General features: G+C 31.8%; 1 protein-coding gene across 1 annotated transcript; it reads left to right on the top strand.

Annotated features, from left to right (window-relative positions):
* The first annotated feature begins 691 nt into the window (after positions 1-691).
* On the top strand, positions 692-13,762 carry snx6 (sorting nexin 6). The gene is made up of 14 exons (XM_051133959.1): positions 692-773; positions 911-961; positions 3,323-3,427; positions 3,520-3,630; positions 4,794-4,915; positions 5,000-5,123; positions 5,615-5,710; positions 6,594-6,699; positions 8,246-8,321; positions 8,653-8,692; positions 10,177-10,263; positions 10,574-10,733; positions 12,741-12,826; positions 12,920-13,762. The coding sequence occupies exons 1-14, from the start codon at positions 768-770 to the stop codon at positions 12,971-12,973; spliced, it is 1,224 nt and encodes a 407-aa protein (XP_050989916.1). The 5' UTR covers positions 692-767; the 3' UTR covers positions 12,974-13,762.
* Positions 13,763-14,529: the final 767 nt, after the last annotated feature.

Raw genomic sequence — 14,529 nt, 5'->3', positions numbered from 1 at the left:
AATATAATATTAATATATAATAATAATATAAATGTTATTTATTTATTTAGTTTGTTCATATAGTAAAACATGTATGTGTGGAGACAAATATGCATAAAATATCTGAATAATAAAATAACAAGAAAAAATAAGAGTAAAGCCAAACCTATAATATAATATAATATAATATAATATAATATAATATATAAATTGCAATCAAATAATACATAAATAATCCTAATTAAACTTTATTTATTTTATTAATATAGTAAAAAACGATAAAAAGATAACAAGAAAAACACACAATATAATATAATATAATATAATTTTAAAATGAATATATAATAATAATATAAACTTTATGTATTGTGTTAATATGGTAAAAACGTGTAGAGAAAAATATACAAAGAAAAAAAGGGAATAATAAAATAATGAAAAAATAAAAGAGTAAAGGCAAACCTATAATATAATACAACATAATAGAATAGAATAGAACAGAATAGAATAGAATGTATCAATCTTATAGTAATAATAATAAAACAACGATAATAACAAACGTTATTTGTTTTATTAATGTAGTAAAAAATAAATACAAATCTACACACACAGATAAGATAAGATACAAACAAATAATAATAATAATATCTCAAATGTAAATGTAAAATCTTTAAAAACATTGAGCAGTTTGTCGGTTTGTGCTTGAACACTTGAAGGCTCCACCTCTCCGATCTCCTGCCCCAGTGACGTCACGCACACTCCGCCACATTCATACTCCACCCGCAGCAGCCATGATGGTGGGTGCTTTTCTCTCTCACTCCCTCCACCCTTGTTATTTACACCTAGAATCCTCCGATGCGTCGAGTAATAACGAGCATCTGTCGTGTTTACATTCCGATCGTTCGTTCTGATCTTTCTGTGTGTCTCTCCACAGCAAGAAGGGCTGGACGATGGTCCCGATTTCCTCTCGGAAGAGGACAGAGGAGTAAGTTTTTTTTCTTTCCTCATTTCGATTCTCCCTCTGTCCTCCTGCTGTGTGCTGTGCATGTTTGTTGTGTGTGTTTGCAGTCAGAGGACGTGTGTAATACTGCTGGTGTCACTGTGGCCCAGTGTGTGTGTGTGTGTCCTATTTGAGTCCGTCCGTTCACTTCCTCCTGACAAACCTCACACACACAAACCCATGTATACACAATGATTCGCCTTAGACTCTCTAGTCTGATGACAATGCCAGAAAACTAGGGCAAGAACCCACAAACCACATCATGCCATTAACTATAAACTCACCTAGCTGGTTAAATAACCCTGCTGAAGTTAAAGAATAAGCGAGCAGTGTGTCTGTCAGGTAGCAGCTAGTCTCTATCATCGAGCTGAAGGTTTATGTTTGCATATGTGCAAATTTCTTAGTGCGAAAAACCTGTTACTTTACATAATTAAATGGCTAATTCTTATACGTATAAAGTTGATACAATGTTACATTGTAATGTAGCATCAAATGGAACAATGTTGTTCTATATTGATACAATGTAACCTAAATGTATTGCCATTGATTATTTTTATTTACAGATATACCTTTCAAAAATATTGTACTGTAGCAGTACCATGGTACTTTAATGCTGCCCTACTTAGTCCTTAAGGTATTTTTTAAGAATACCCTATTACTTTCATGGTATATTATCAGTTTTAAGACTGTCAAATGATTAATTGCGATTAATCACATCCAAAATAAAAGTTTGTGTTTGCATACTATATGGGTGTGTACTGTGCGTATTTATTATGTATATATAAATACGCACACGCATGTGTATATATTTATATTTATATTTATATATAATATAAATATATACAGTACCAGTCAAACGTTTTTCTTTTTGTTCTTTCTGCTCACCAAGCCTGCATTTATTTGATCCAAAGTACAGAAAAAACAGTAAAAGTTTAAAATATTTTTACTATTTAAAATAACTGTTTTCTATGTGAATATATTTTATTCCTCTTATTTTATTCATGAATATAATGAATAAATGAATATATTTTATTCATGAATTTGTAGCATCATTACCCCAGTCACATGATCCTTCAGAAATCATTCTAATATTCTTATAATATTGCTGATTAAAAAAAAGATTATTATTATATTGAAAACAGCTGAGTAGAATTTTCTCAGGTTTCTTTAATGAATAAAAAGTTCAAAGGAACGATATTTACCTGAAAGAGAATTTTTTTTTGTAAAATTATAAAAGTCTTTGTCATCACTTTTGGTCAATTTAAAGAATTTAAAGTTAATTTAAAGTATCATTGCTAAATAAAAGTATTCATTTCTATAATTTCTGTTAAATAAATGCTGATCTTTGGATCTTTCTGTTCATCAAAGAATCCTGTAAAAAATGTATTCAACTGTTTGTAATATTGATAATAATAATAATAATAATTCTAGAATGATTTGTAAAGGATCATGTGACACTGAAGACTGGAATAATGATACTGAAAATTCAGCTTTGATCACAGGAATAAATTACATTTTAAAATATATTCGAATAGAAAACAGTTATTTTAAATAGTAAAAGCATTTCAAAATATTACTGTTTTTGCTGTACTTTGGATCAAATAAATGCAGGCTTCTTTAAAAAACATTAAAAATTAAAAACATCAAAAACTTTTGACTGGTAGTGTATATTGTCAGTTTTGTAAGAAATATGGCCCGTATAGAAACATTGTGGATTTTAAATAATGTTTAGAATTAAAGTAATGTTGCATTGTAAGTTACATAATTATTGTTTCTGCCAAAATATAACATTTAATACAGATTTTGTTACTGCAAAAACTCTTATTAAATATTTTAAAAATCTCAGTAATTAATTCTGTAATATAATATTATATCATATTACAATATTATAATAATTTTACTGCCTAACGCTGTTTTGTATGTAACATTTATTATATGTATATTGTAGTTGCTGAATAACTTGGACATGAACTTTTTTTGAGGATTTTATACATGCATTTATAGTTAAATGCATATGTATTTGTATAAAACTCTCTTCAATGTTTTTCATCGTTAACTCAAATTAATATTTGGAAGTACAAATGTTCCATGTTTCTTGAGAAAAATGTTGTTTGAAATTGTTTTAGGTTGAATGGCTCTGCAGTCATTGCTTGACAAGTCATGTCTTTTACTTAAATGCAACAATATGCATTATAAATGTTTTGCAGTTACATAAAACTTCATGATTTTTGTGTGATACTCAAAAATGGATGCGTGATTGCAACAGTCTCCATCTGCTGTGATCCTCACTGTTTGAGCTGTTACTGATTATTAAGTGACACTGTATTTATTTCATTATTTTAATAGCCAAGGGCAGTGAATGTGGATCTGCAAACCGACGCTACACTACAGGTGGACATTTCAGACGCTCTGAGCGAGAGAGACAAGGTCAAGTTCACCGTCCATACAAAGGTACACAACATCGGCCCTGCCTCCAAAGTGTACTTTATGCGCTCATCGTTTACCGCATTCATTCACCAAGTGATGATTTATGTTTTTTCCAGAGCACTCTACCTAATTTCAAGCAGAATGAATTTTCAGTGGTCAGACAGCATGAAGAATTTATCTGGCTCCACGACTCGTTTGTGGAAAATGAAGAATACGCAGGTTACATTGTAAGTACCGTTAAGTGTTTTGCATATAATAGTATAAGTTTGATTAGTGATGTAACAGCTTGCTTGTTAATCGCAATCACAAGCCAGTTGTTTGCAATTATGCTAGTAATGTAATTCTTTAATTTGCTTTACACTGGACGCTTGTTTGAACTGTACGCTCGTACTCTCATTTAAACACTACTCTATTATGTGTGTTTGAGAGCAGACGTTCCAGCCGCTCTTGCCAAGGCTGAAATCATTGCTTAATGTCCTTTTATAGGCCTGCTGTACATAACAGGCTCTGTTGTCACATGATGAGTGTCATTTTGTTGTAGTTCAGGTGCATGAAAAAAAGGAAGTGATCTTTGGTGCCGTTTCCATTGTGGATACATTGGGTAAAACTATTATTAAACTAGAAGAGCAAACTGACAAAATTGATGTGTGATATGCTTTGTTAGTGCACATATTCATGGTGTTTAAAGTTTGTGCTCAGTAAGATTTAGTTTTTTTTTTTTTTAAGAAATGAATGTTTTAATTCAGCAAGAACACTTCAAATTGATCGTAAGTGACAGTAAAGCCATTTATAATGTTACATTTCTGTTCTTTAGAGTCTTGGAAAAAATGTATCACAGATTCTGCTAAAATATTAAGCTGCACAACTGTTTTCAACATTTATAATAATACAAAAGCAGCAAATATTAGCATAATAGAATGATTTCTGAAGGATCATGTGACTTTGAAGACTGGAGTAATGATGCTTTGCATTGCATAAATAAATTGCATTTTAAAATATATTCAAATAGAAAATTGTTATTTCAAATTGTAAAAATATTTCACAATATTACTGCATTTTTGGCCTGCCGTCCTTTCATTGGCTTATTTTCTGCATTATTTTAAGTGTCAAAGAAGTCTTTTTCTATCTGTTTAATATAGTTTCTTCTGGGATACTCAGATTAATACTCAACAAAAAAAGAGTCCCGGCACTGACTGCCATTTACAATATCATCAAAGCAGGCCTGAATTATTTATAGCACTTTGCATTAGGCACAGCAGTGTGAGCGATTGCTTTTTTCATTCAGTAAATGATGATATTACGAATCCCAGAGTTTCATTACCAGCACCGTCTAAAGGCAAATCGAGTCATAATGCCACTTGAATAGCTAACATAAAGACTTTCCCTGTAGATTCCTCCTGCTCCGCCGAGACCGGATTTCGATGCATCTCGGGAGAAACTTCAGAAGCTGGGTGAAGGTGAAGGATCTATGACCAAGGAGGAGTTCACTAAGATGAAACAGGAACTGGAGGCGTGAGTTGATCGACTTCATTTATGATTGTTAGTGCATTGCTAGTTGCATGACTTCATTATGAATCATATAAAAATGTGTTGCAGTGAATATCTGGCCATCTTCAAGAAGACCGTGGCAATGCACGAGGTCTTTCTGTGCCGTGTTGCTGCCCATCCCGTCCTGCGCAAAGACTTGAACTTTCATGTTTTCTTAGAGTACAACCAAGACGTAAGTGTGCCTCTTTTTAAACTCTGACATTAGTGTTCTAAAATATTTGGAAATGTAAAAATACAATATTGTAAGTATAAAGACAATATGTGCTATTGTTACTTTTATGTATTGTTATGCATGTTATTTACTATATTGTAACCATTGAATCTTGTATGTATTAAAATAAATATTTGATAATGAGTTTAATTGTTCATTTTTCCCCCAGTGCACTAAAATATTAAATGTTACTTAAAATCTGCTTCAGTTATTTTTTTCTCTTTGTATCTGAAACTTGGACATGAATCAAATGATCAGATTATTCATAACAAATGAACAAGTCTGACATCAGTGCAAACAGCAGATGAGATTGTGCAAAGCAAACTAGATAAATATTTAATTAAAAATCCAAAACAAATATAGAAATGCAAGTGTCATTCTCAGTAGGTATTAAAAATATTTCTGAGCATCCAATTGTTCATTTATCCTTGGATTTTCACTTGTAATTACAGTTGAGTGTACGAGGGAAAAACAAGAAGGAGAAGCTGGAGGATTTCTTCAAGAACGTGGTGAAGTCTGCAGACGGGGTTCTTGTGGCTGGAGTGAAGGTCAGTTCAGTCTGTGGCCTTCTTCTCAGGTCATGTGACTGTTTTATGTGACTCTGCTTTAGAAATTAGGGGGTGGAGAGAGGGAGGCCACGACGACAGCCACCTTTCTGAGAAATTATTTACTTTGGCTTGAGCTGCTTTGTGTTTAGCTGCGCGTTGAATGATGGTTTATGACTCCCTGGTGAATGCTTTACTAGTAGTGGAATGCACAATAGCCAAAACTAAAAATATAGTCAAAAATACACTGTGGTATAAATGTTTAGGGTCATAAGAAGTGCTCATGCAGGTTGCGTTTTTTCCCCCAAACTTTTAAACAGCAGTGTATATATGAAGAGTTCAGATGCAAAAGCCTCTAAATCCATCTGACGTATTTCTTTAAAATTAGCATTTCTTTCTGGCTACTTTGTATAGGTTTCTATGTAAGTACTAGTACTTCTGATTGGGCTGAGGCTGGAATTTAGCGAGTTTGAAGCAAAAGTATTTGATGGATGCATAATATGTGTCCGGAGCATTCACTCAGTATCATTATCTCGTTTATGACCGAGATGGCTTTTAGCTGGTTTTGCATCTGAACTCTTCATATGTTATTCATATAATACAATTCAGAATTTTCAGCAGATGATTATTTTAATAAAGAGTTTAAAAAGCAGCATTAATGTTATTACTATCACTTTTGATCAATTTAATGCATCCTTACTGAATATACATTTCTTAAAAAAAATATTACTGGCCACAAACTATTGAACAGCAGTTTTCATTTAAGACTGCCAAAAAAACTTGTCAAAACATGTCCATATCATTGTGTTTAATCCCAAAACATATTATTTCTTCATGAGATTCACCTCTTAGATTTTACTGAACGGTCTATTTGTTTATATCACAGGACGTTGATGATTTCTTTGAACATGAGAAGACATTCCTTTTAGAGTACCACAACCGTGTCAAAGACTCATCTGCCAAATCTGATCGAATGATCAGGTCTCACAAAAGTAAGTCCAATTTTATTTTTACGGGTGAACCCATCACACATTAATAGCTGCTTGTGGCTCACATGACCATGTGGCGTCGAGGATAAGGCAAGGTCAAAGTTCTCCAGTCACAGGAAGTGTGTGTTATAAAGCTAAGTGACACAACCAGTACTTATTCAAATAGCATTTCAGTTATACCACCAAAACAAAAGAGTTTTAGCATTGTGCTGTTGAGCTCTTCCAAGGTTAAAGGGTTACTCCACCTCAAAATGAAAATTTTGTCATAAATCCTTTACACCCATGTCGTTCCAAACCCATAAACGCTTTGTTCATCTTCGGAACACAATTTAAGATATTTTGCATGAAAACTGGGAGGTTTGTGACTGTCCCATTGTCTGCCAAGTAAATACCACTGTCAAGGACCAGAAAAGTATGAAAGACGTCATCAAAATAGTCCATCTGCCATCAGTGGTTCAACCATAATTTTACGAAGCTACGAGAATACTTTTTGTACGGAAAGAAAATAACGACTGTTTTTTTAACATATCGTCTCCTCCGCGTCTCCGTTTTGGAGAGTATCCGCTGGACGGTGATGCGGAGGATTCGAATTGTTGAATAAAGTCGTTATTTTTGTTTTCTTTGCGTACAAACCGTATTCTCGTAGCTTCGTAAAATAATGGTTGAACCGCTGATGGCCTATTTTGACGATGTCTTTCATACTTTTCTGGGTCTTGACCGTAACAAAACTCCCGGTTTTCATCCAGAATATCTTAAATTGTGTTCCGAAGACGAACGAAACTTTTGCGGGTTTGGAACGACATGAGGGTAAAGGATTTATGACAAAAAAATTCATTTTGAGGTGGAGTAACCCTTTAACCTTGGAAGAGCTCAAAAGCACAATGCTAAAACTCTTTTGTTTTGGTGGTATAATTTTCATTTTGGGGTGGGGTAACCCTTTAATTTAATATAACTTTATTCAGTGTCAAAGCTGTGAACTATAAATACGCCCATATCGTGTTTCAGCATTTGTGGATGAGCATGTTTCCTCATTTTGCAGTGTTTGGTTCTCTTTATGTTCATCATGAATTTGCCTGGAAAGGTTGGTTTTCTCTGTTAGGAGTGATAACAGGAAATTTAGAGGCGGTACATAATAGTGCTTAGTAGGAAAACGTGTCATTTATCAGTAAGCCAGTGTATGTCAGGTGACTCATTTGACTTTTTAAAACTCATTTATTCTCCCTGAAAAGGATCTGATGACATGCAATGTATTATGTAATATGATCTGAATAATGCTTTAGAGATTTTAATGCAGCACTTTCTGTTAATGCAGATGAATATGTTTTTGGCATTGACATTATTTTCTTCCATCAAGTGACTGTCCAATTTCGAGCCAAATGTTTTGTCTTTTCCTTGTGTGCCGTGAGTCTTATTGGCACAACACTGAAACATGATCTGGAAAAGCAGAATGCTGTGAAACAGTGTTAAGTGCTGCACCACTGACTCAATGAATGTGTGAAACCCTGACGGCATTGCCTCGTCTAGAGATCTAACAGGACGTGTGTTTCAGGTGCGGCGGATGATATCAACAGAATCGCCTCCACGCTGTACACCTTAGGAACCCAAGACTCCACAGATCTGTGCAAGTACGACAATGATTTCCCATGTAGTTCCATATAGGCTGTTCACACTGAAGTAGTTTTTCCATTCTGCTCCGGTACTTTTCTAAGTGAAGTTAAGCCATTCTGATAACGCAGCACTCAAGTTACAAAACATTCAACAATTAAAATGCATTTAAAATTAAACTTAAAAAAAAAAGGCATCTCGAGGCCTTCAGTTTTTCCCCATTCCACTACCCACATCTCACTTTTTTTCAAAGCAAAAACGCTTTCTGTGTGAATGGCCTCCTAATCTTTTTAAATTGGTTAATGGAGTTAAATGTTTGACTTGCTTGTTGTTTTGTTCCTCCCTAAACAGATTTTTCCTGAAAGTATCAGAGCTTTTTGAAAAAACACGGGTAAGTGGTTTTGGTTTCATAACATAATTGTAATATAGGTGCAAGTTTATGCCCTAATTTAAACCTAGTGATTTTTTTTTATATTAAAACCTTTAAAACAAAGAAACAATATGGTATAAAATTAATAAAAATATTAGTAACATTTTTATAATAAAGTATATTGTTAAACTAACAATGAGCAACATTGAACATTTTTGTGGTATATTATATATTTATTTTTTTTCATTTAGTTTTGTGTTGTTATTATTTTTAAATACTTAAATATTTAATTTACATACTTGAAATTCTTTTAATTTCAGTTTTACTAATTTTTTCTTTATCCTGAGCAACATTTCTCCTTTTATTTCTTTCTAAGCTTTGTTTTAATTACAAAAAAAGAGGAAAAAAAAGTTGTAAAAAAAAGTTTTTAATGGTTTTACTTTTAGTAAACAACACTAAAATAAAGCTGAAATATTTTGTTAACAATAGTTAACTACAGTGTTGTTCACTAAAACCATTAAGTTTTTTTTTTGTACAACTAAAACCATTAAAAGTCTTCTTTTTTTGGTAATTAAAGCTGAAGTGTAATGTTTATCTGATAAGAAGCAAATAAAAAACAAATAAAGCTGAAATGTTTTATTAACATTAGTTAACTACAATTACAAAAAAAAAAAAAAAAATTGTAATGGTTTTAGTTAATTTAAGTTATTTAATTATTTTAGTTAGATGCCAAAGCAACTTTGAACATGTTTATGTTTTTCATTAATTTATTTCAGCTTTATTTCGATTACAAAAAAAATTAATGGTTTAATGGTCATTAAAAATCTTTTTTTTTTTTTTTTTGGTAAAACTAAAACCACTAAAAATCCCTTTTTTTGTAATTGAAATAAAGCTGAAATATTTTATTAACATTACTTAACTACAATTACAAAAAAAAAGAGTTTTAATGTTTTTAGCTAATTTAAGTTGCTTATTTATTTCAGTTAGATGCCAAAGCAACTTTTACTATTTTAATGTTTTTCATGTATTAGTTAAAAAGGTTTTTAATGGTTTTAGTTAATAAAGTTTAACTAAAACCATTAAAAATCCTTTTTTTTTTTTGTAATTGAAATAAATCTGAAATATTTTATTAACAATAGTGAACTGCAAATACAAAAAGCAAAAAAAATATTTTTAATGGTTTTAGTTTTAGTCAACAACACTGTAGTTAACTAATGTTAATAAATGGGATTCTGCACTATTACTAGGTCACTGAATAAATAATAGTACATTTATGACATTGGGTTCAGTCTTTTCACTTTACTATTCAAAATAAAGTTTGTTTAAAAAATATTTTGTCCTGACTGCCTTACTCTCTAAGGTGAAGAAAAGTTCATTTGCTGTGTGTCTAACCTCAGCAGTTTTTATTAAAAGAGGAGGCAGAATTTGATGAATCAGAGAGTTAGGGGTTGTAAAGTCACTCACCTCTTCCTCTCAGTTGTTTTCAAACTCTGTTTCCTGTGCAGAAAATCGAAGCTCGCGTGGCGGCCGATGAGGATTTGAAACTTGCCGACTTGTTGAAGTACTACCTCAGAGAGTCGCAAGCCGCTAAGGTAGAGACGTGTGGTCAGCATGTTGAACTGGCAGCTGGTCATTACAGGGCTTTCCTACATTAGCGAGTGATTTGTTGCTGTAGCCCTGGGATACACTGTAATTGAGCTACAGATTCTGGCCTGTCTATCCAAAGCAAAGCAGTGGAACAGTGAACTCTTGGACCATAAGATTCAGTTTAATACAGTATTGATTGTTTGTTGCAGAGAATATTGATCGTTTGCTATTCATAGTTGCTTCCTGACTCAGTTTAAAATGCTTTTAGATTATGTGCGTTTTCTTTGTTTGTAAATTGCATTATGTCTTCAACAGGACCTCCTGTACAGACGAGGAAGAGCATTAGTTGATTATGAGAATGCTAATAAAGCTCTGGACAAAGCCAGAGCTAAAAACAAGGACGTCCTCCAAGCAGAAACCACACAGCAAGTGTGCTGTCAGAAGTTTGAGAAAATCTCTGAATCTGCAAAACAAGGTACTTCATATATATTATAAAAACAATGACATCAGTACAAGAATACTAACCAGATGCAATTTAATAAAAGTTGCTATTCCTTTCAAATTGCCATTTGTTGATTGCTTGGTTTTAATAGGTGTCACTGTAGTTGGCTCCACCCACTGTTATGTCATCGATTCTAAATCGACTTGAAAGACCTCATTGGTTCTGATTGTGTCGGATCACACTAGGTCTGCATAAACAATCATATTAAAACAGAAACAAACTTACATTGTGACATTGCTTAATGCTATTATCAAATCATTACTATCAAAAGCTACTGTTGCTGTTATCAAAAGGCTGTGATTTAATTAAATAAATATATGCAAAAAGCATATTTTAGAGTGAAGCGTGTGAGTTTCCAGGAGTGGGTTTTTTCCGGACTAAATGATTGGAGAAGTCCAGTATACGTCACCAGAGAAAAGTCTGTCATTTTCACTGGAATATCCAGTTATAACATTTGGATTAAACATTACGAGATCACAATTAAAAAAAAAAAGAAATGTATGCTATTTTTAACTAATAGATCTATAACATGCATTTAGAAATAGAAGGTGAATTTTCATACTGACTTTAACCTGCTCTTTGAGGTTTTCTGCCAAAATAAAACCTTGATGGTTTGAAAATTAAGATGGCCAAAAATATGAGCATTGTCATTTTAGTTCTACTGTATAATAAATTTCTTCTTCTTCTTATGATTATTCAAATTTTTTTTTTATTTTACAGTGATATTTAGTAATTATAATAATTTTAATTTAGTAATAACCATCATTGTAATAATGAATAACAGTCATTGTTAAGAAAAAAACAAAAACAAAATTATTTTATTTATTTATTTTTTTAGTCATGTTGATCATTTAATTATGAAATTTTGTGCAGCTCTGTGAGTAAGGACTTTTTTATTTATTTATTTATTTTACACATTTTTTACAATATGAATGATTGTTATCATGATTATTATAATTAATAATAATAATAATAAAAACAGTGTTTTTATTTTACAGTTATATATTATAACTAATATTTCTTTGTTTAATGTTTTAATTTAGTAATAATAATTATAATAATTATCATAATAATAAATAGCAGTCATTGTTAAGGAGAAATAATTTCATTAATTTATTCATTTATTTGCTCATGTTGATTAATTAATTGCAGTTTTTTTTTCACAATATAAATTATTATTGTTGTTATTAGTATTATTAAGAATTTTACGGTGATATATTACAACTGTAATATTCCTTTGTTTAATGTTTTTATATAGTAATTATAATCATTAATAATCATAAAAATTATCGTAATAATAAATAAAAGTCATTGTTAAGGAGAAATACTATTTATTTACTTGCTTGCTTGTGTTGAGTATTTAATCGCAAAATTTTAGGCCAAATTGTGCAAATTTGGCCAAAATTATTTTTTTTGTTTTTGTTTACATTTTTTTCCCAATATGTATTATTATTATTATTAATATATGCAATGTTTTACAGTGATGTATTACAACAGTAGTATTTCTTTAATGTTTTTATTTAGTAATAATAATCATTAATAATTATACAAAATATCATCATAATAAAAAAGTCATATAGCAATATTTATTTATTTGCTCATGTTGATTATTTAATTGCAATATTTTGGGCGAAGTTGTGTAGCCCTGCAAGCAAGTACTTTTTTTTTTTTTTTTTTTTTTGGAGCAATTTTCACAATCTGATTTTTTTCATGATTCAGTCTGAATCAAGTTTTATTCCCCAAATCGTGCAGCCCTATTTTTGCCTTCAATTTGCACAGAGAATTTGTTTTTACAAGGTGTTACATTGAAATGTGTTTTTGAAAATGACCTTGATGTTAAATTGTTACGTGGCATAACCTCGGATCACTCCGGGGAGTTTGTCTGTCTGTTTATTAAGATTACTAGGAGTCACTTTAGATGAAAGCATCTGCTAAACGCCTGTTCGCTCACTAAATATTAATGCTTGTTTTCCCATTTAGAACTGATAGATTTCAAGACACGGCGAGTAGCAGCGTTCAGAAAGAACTTGGTGGAACTGGCCGAGCTGGAACTCAAACATGCCAAGGTTTCCGTTCACTTCATACTGTGACTCTCCGGTGATGTCAGATGCACGTCTGGTTTATTCACGATACGTTCTGATCTCTCTCTGCCTCTCCAGGGGAATCTACAATTGCTGCAGAGCTGTCTGGGGGTCCTGAAAGGGGACACTTAGGTCCTCGACACCAGGTTCTCCATATAGGGCTTTCCCTGCTTTGGTCTCGTCTTCATTCGGAAGATGGAGGAGAGAACATACCTGGGGTCAGTTTGTCTAAAGAGACGTCTGTACTTACCACTACCAGAGACACCATACTCCCTCCACAACCCCCCCTAAAGTGAGGCAGTCCACTGTGGAAGATCACCCGATCCACACAGCACAAGATATACGACTTCATTTAATCACACCTTTTTAACTTTTAATTGTTAATTGTTTTCCATGGGATTCGCTACATCGTTTTCGACAACTTTTGTCCCGTTTCTCTGTTTCGTTTCGCTTGTTTTCGTTTTCCCTGTTGTAATCTTACAAGTTAGTTTTGGTGATCTGTGTGTGGATGCTGCTCAGATATCTTGTTCAAGTTGAGCTGATTGTTATTACAATTAAAGTGTATGGTCACTCAAAGCCTTGTACATGTGTTAGTTTTCATCGTATAGCTATGGATCATCGTAATCAGACTAATTTCCTGCAGTTTATTCCTCTTAATTTTATTCCTAACAAATAATGCTTCAGTCTGTTTGCCTTAAAATGTAGATTAATATGACATTGTTAAAAAAAAATATATCATACATGGATGCATTTTTCTCCAGACTTTTTTTAAGTGCACTGTATATGAATGTTGTTTTCTTTTTCACAATATGTGACCAAAGCTTCCATTTATTCAGATGGAGGAATGCTGACATAAACGCTGATAACAATGATAAAATGACCATGAAAATAACAAAAAATAAATGATGCTGTTTACTTTAAGTGAGGTTTTTTTAATGTCAACAGAAAAGCTGATGGTTTGAATTAACGGGCAAAATAAATAAAGGCAGTGTTCGCTTACTCGCAAAATATTTTTTATCATGTACAATGAGATTTCTCTAATCAAACTTTAAATGGCCTTTGAGTATTTATTAAATGTGAAAATGACATGAAAATTCATAACCGTAATCATCATGATTTGATATACACTACCAGTCAAACGTTTTTGAACAGTAAGATTTTAATGTTTTTTTTTCTAAAATAACTGCTTTCTATTTTAATGTTTTTTACAATTTAATTTATTTTTGTGTCTTCAGTATCACATGATCCTTCAGAAATCATTCTAATATGCTGATTTGCTGTTCAAGAAACATACTTATCATCATTATTATCAATGTTTAAAAACAGTGGAGATTTTTTCAGGATTCTTTGATGAATAGAAAGATCCAAAGACCAGCATTTATCTGAAATAAAAAGCGAAAGAAATAATAGAAATAAATACTTCTATTTACCAATGATGCTTTACATTGATCAAAAATGATGATAAAGACATTTATAATGTTACAAAAAAAATCCATTTAAGACAAATGCTTTTCTTCTGAACTTTCTATTCATCAAAGAAACCTGAAAAAATTCTACTCAGCTGTTTTCAACACATTACAAGTAACGCAAGTTACGTAATATTATTACTTTAGTAACTAGTAAAGTAACGCATTACTTTTTAATTGACAAGAAAATATCTGAGTTATGTGTTTCAAATAAGTAACGCC

The sequence above is a fragment of the Labeo rohita genome, chromosome 17 (genome assembly GCF_022985175.1).
Source record: "Labeo rohita strain BAU-BD-2019 chromosome 17, IGBB_LRoh.1.0, whole genome shotgun sequence".
Classification (NCBI taxonomy): domain Eukaryota; kingdom Metazoa; phylum Chordata; class Actinopteri; order Cypriniformes; family Cyprinidae; genus Labeo; species Labeo rohita.
The sequence above is the reverse complement of the archived record's forward strand: the minus strand, read 5'-3'. Positions and strand labels throughout refer to the sequence as shown.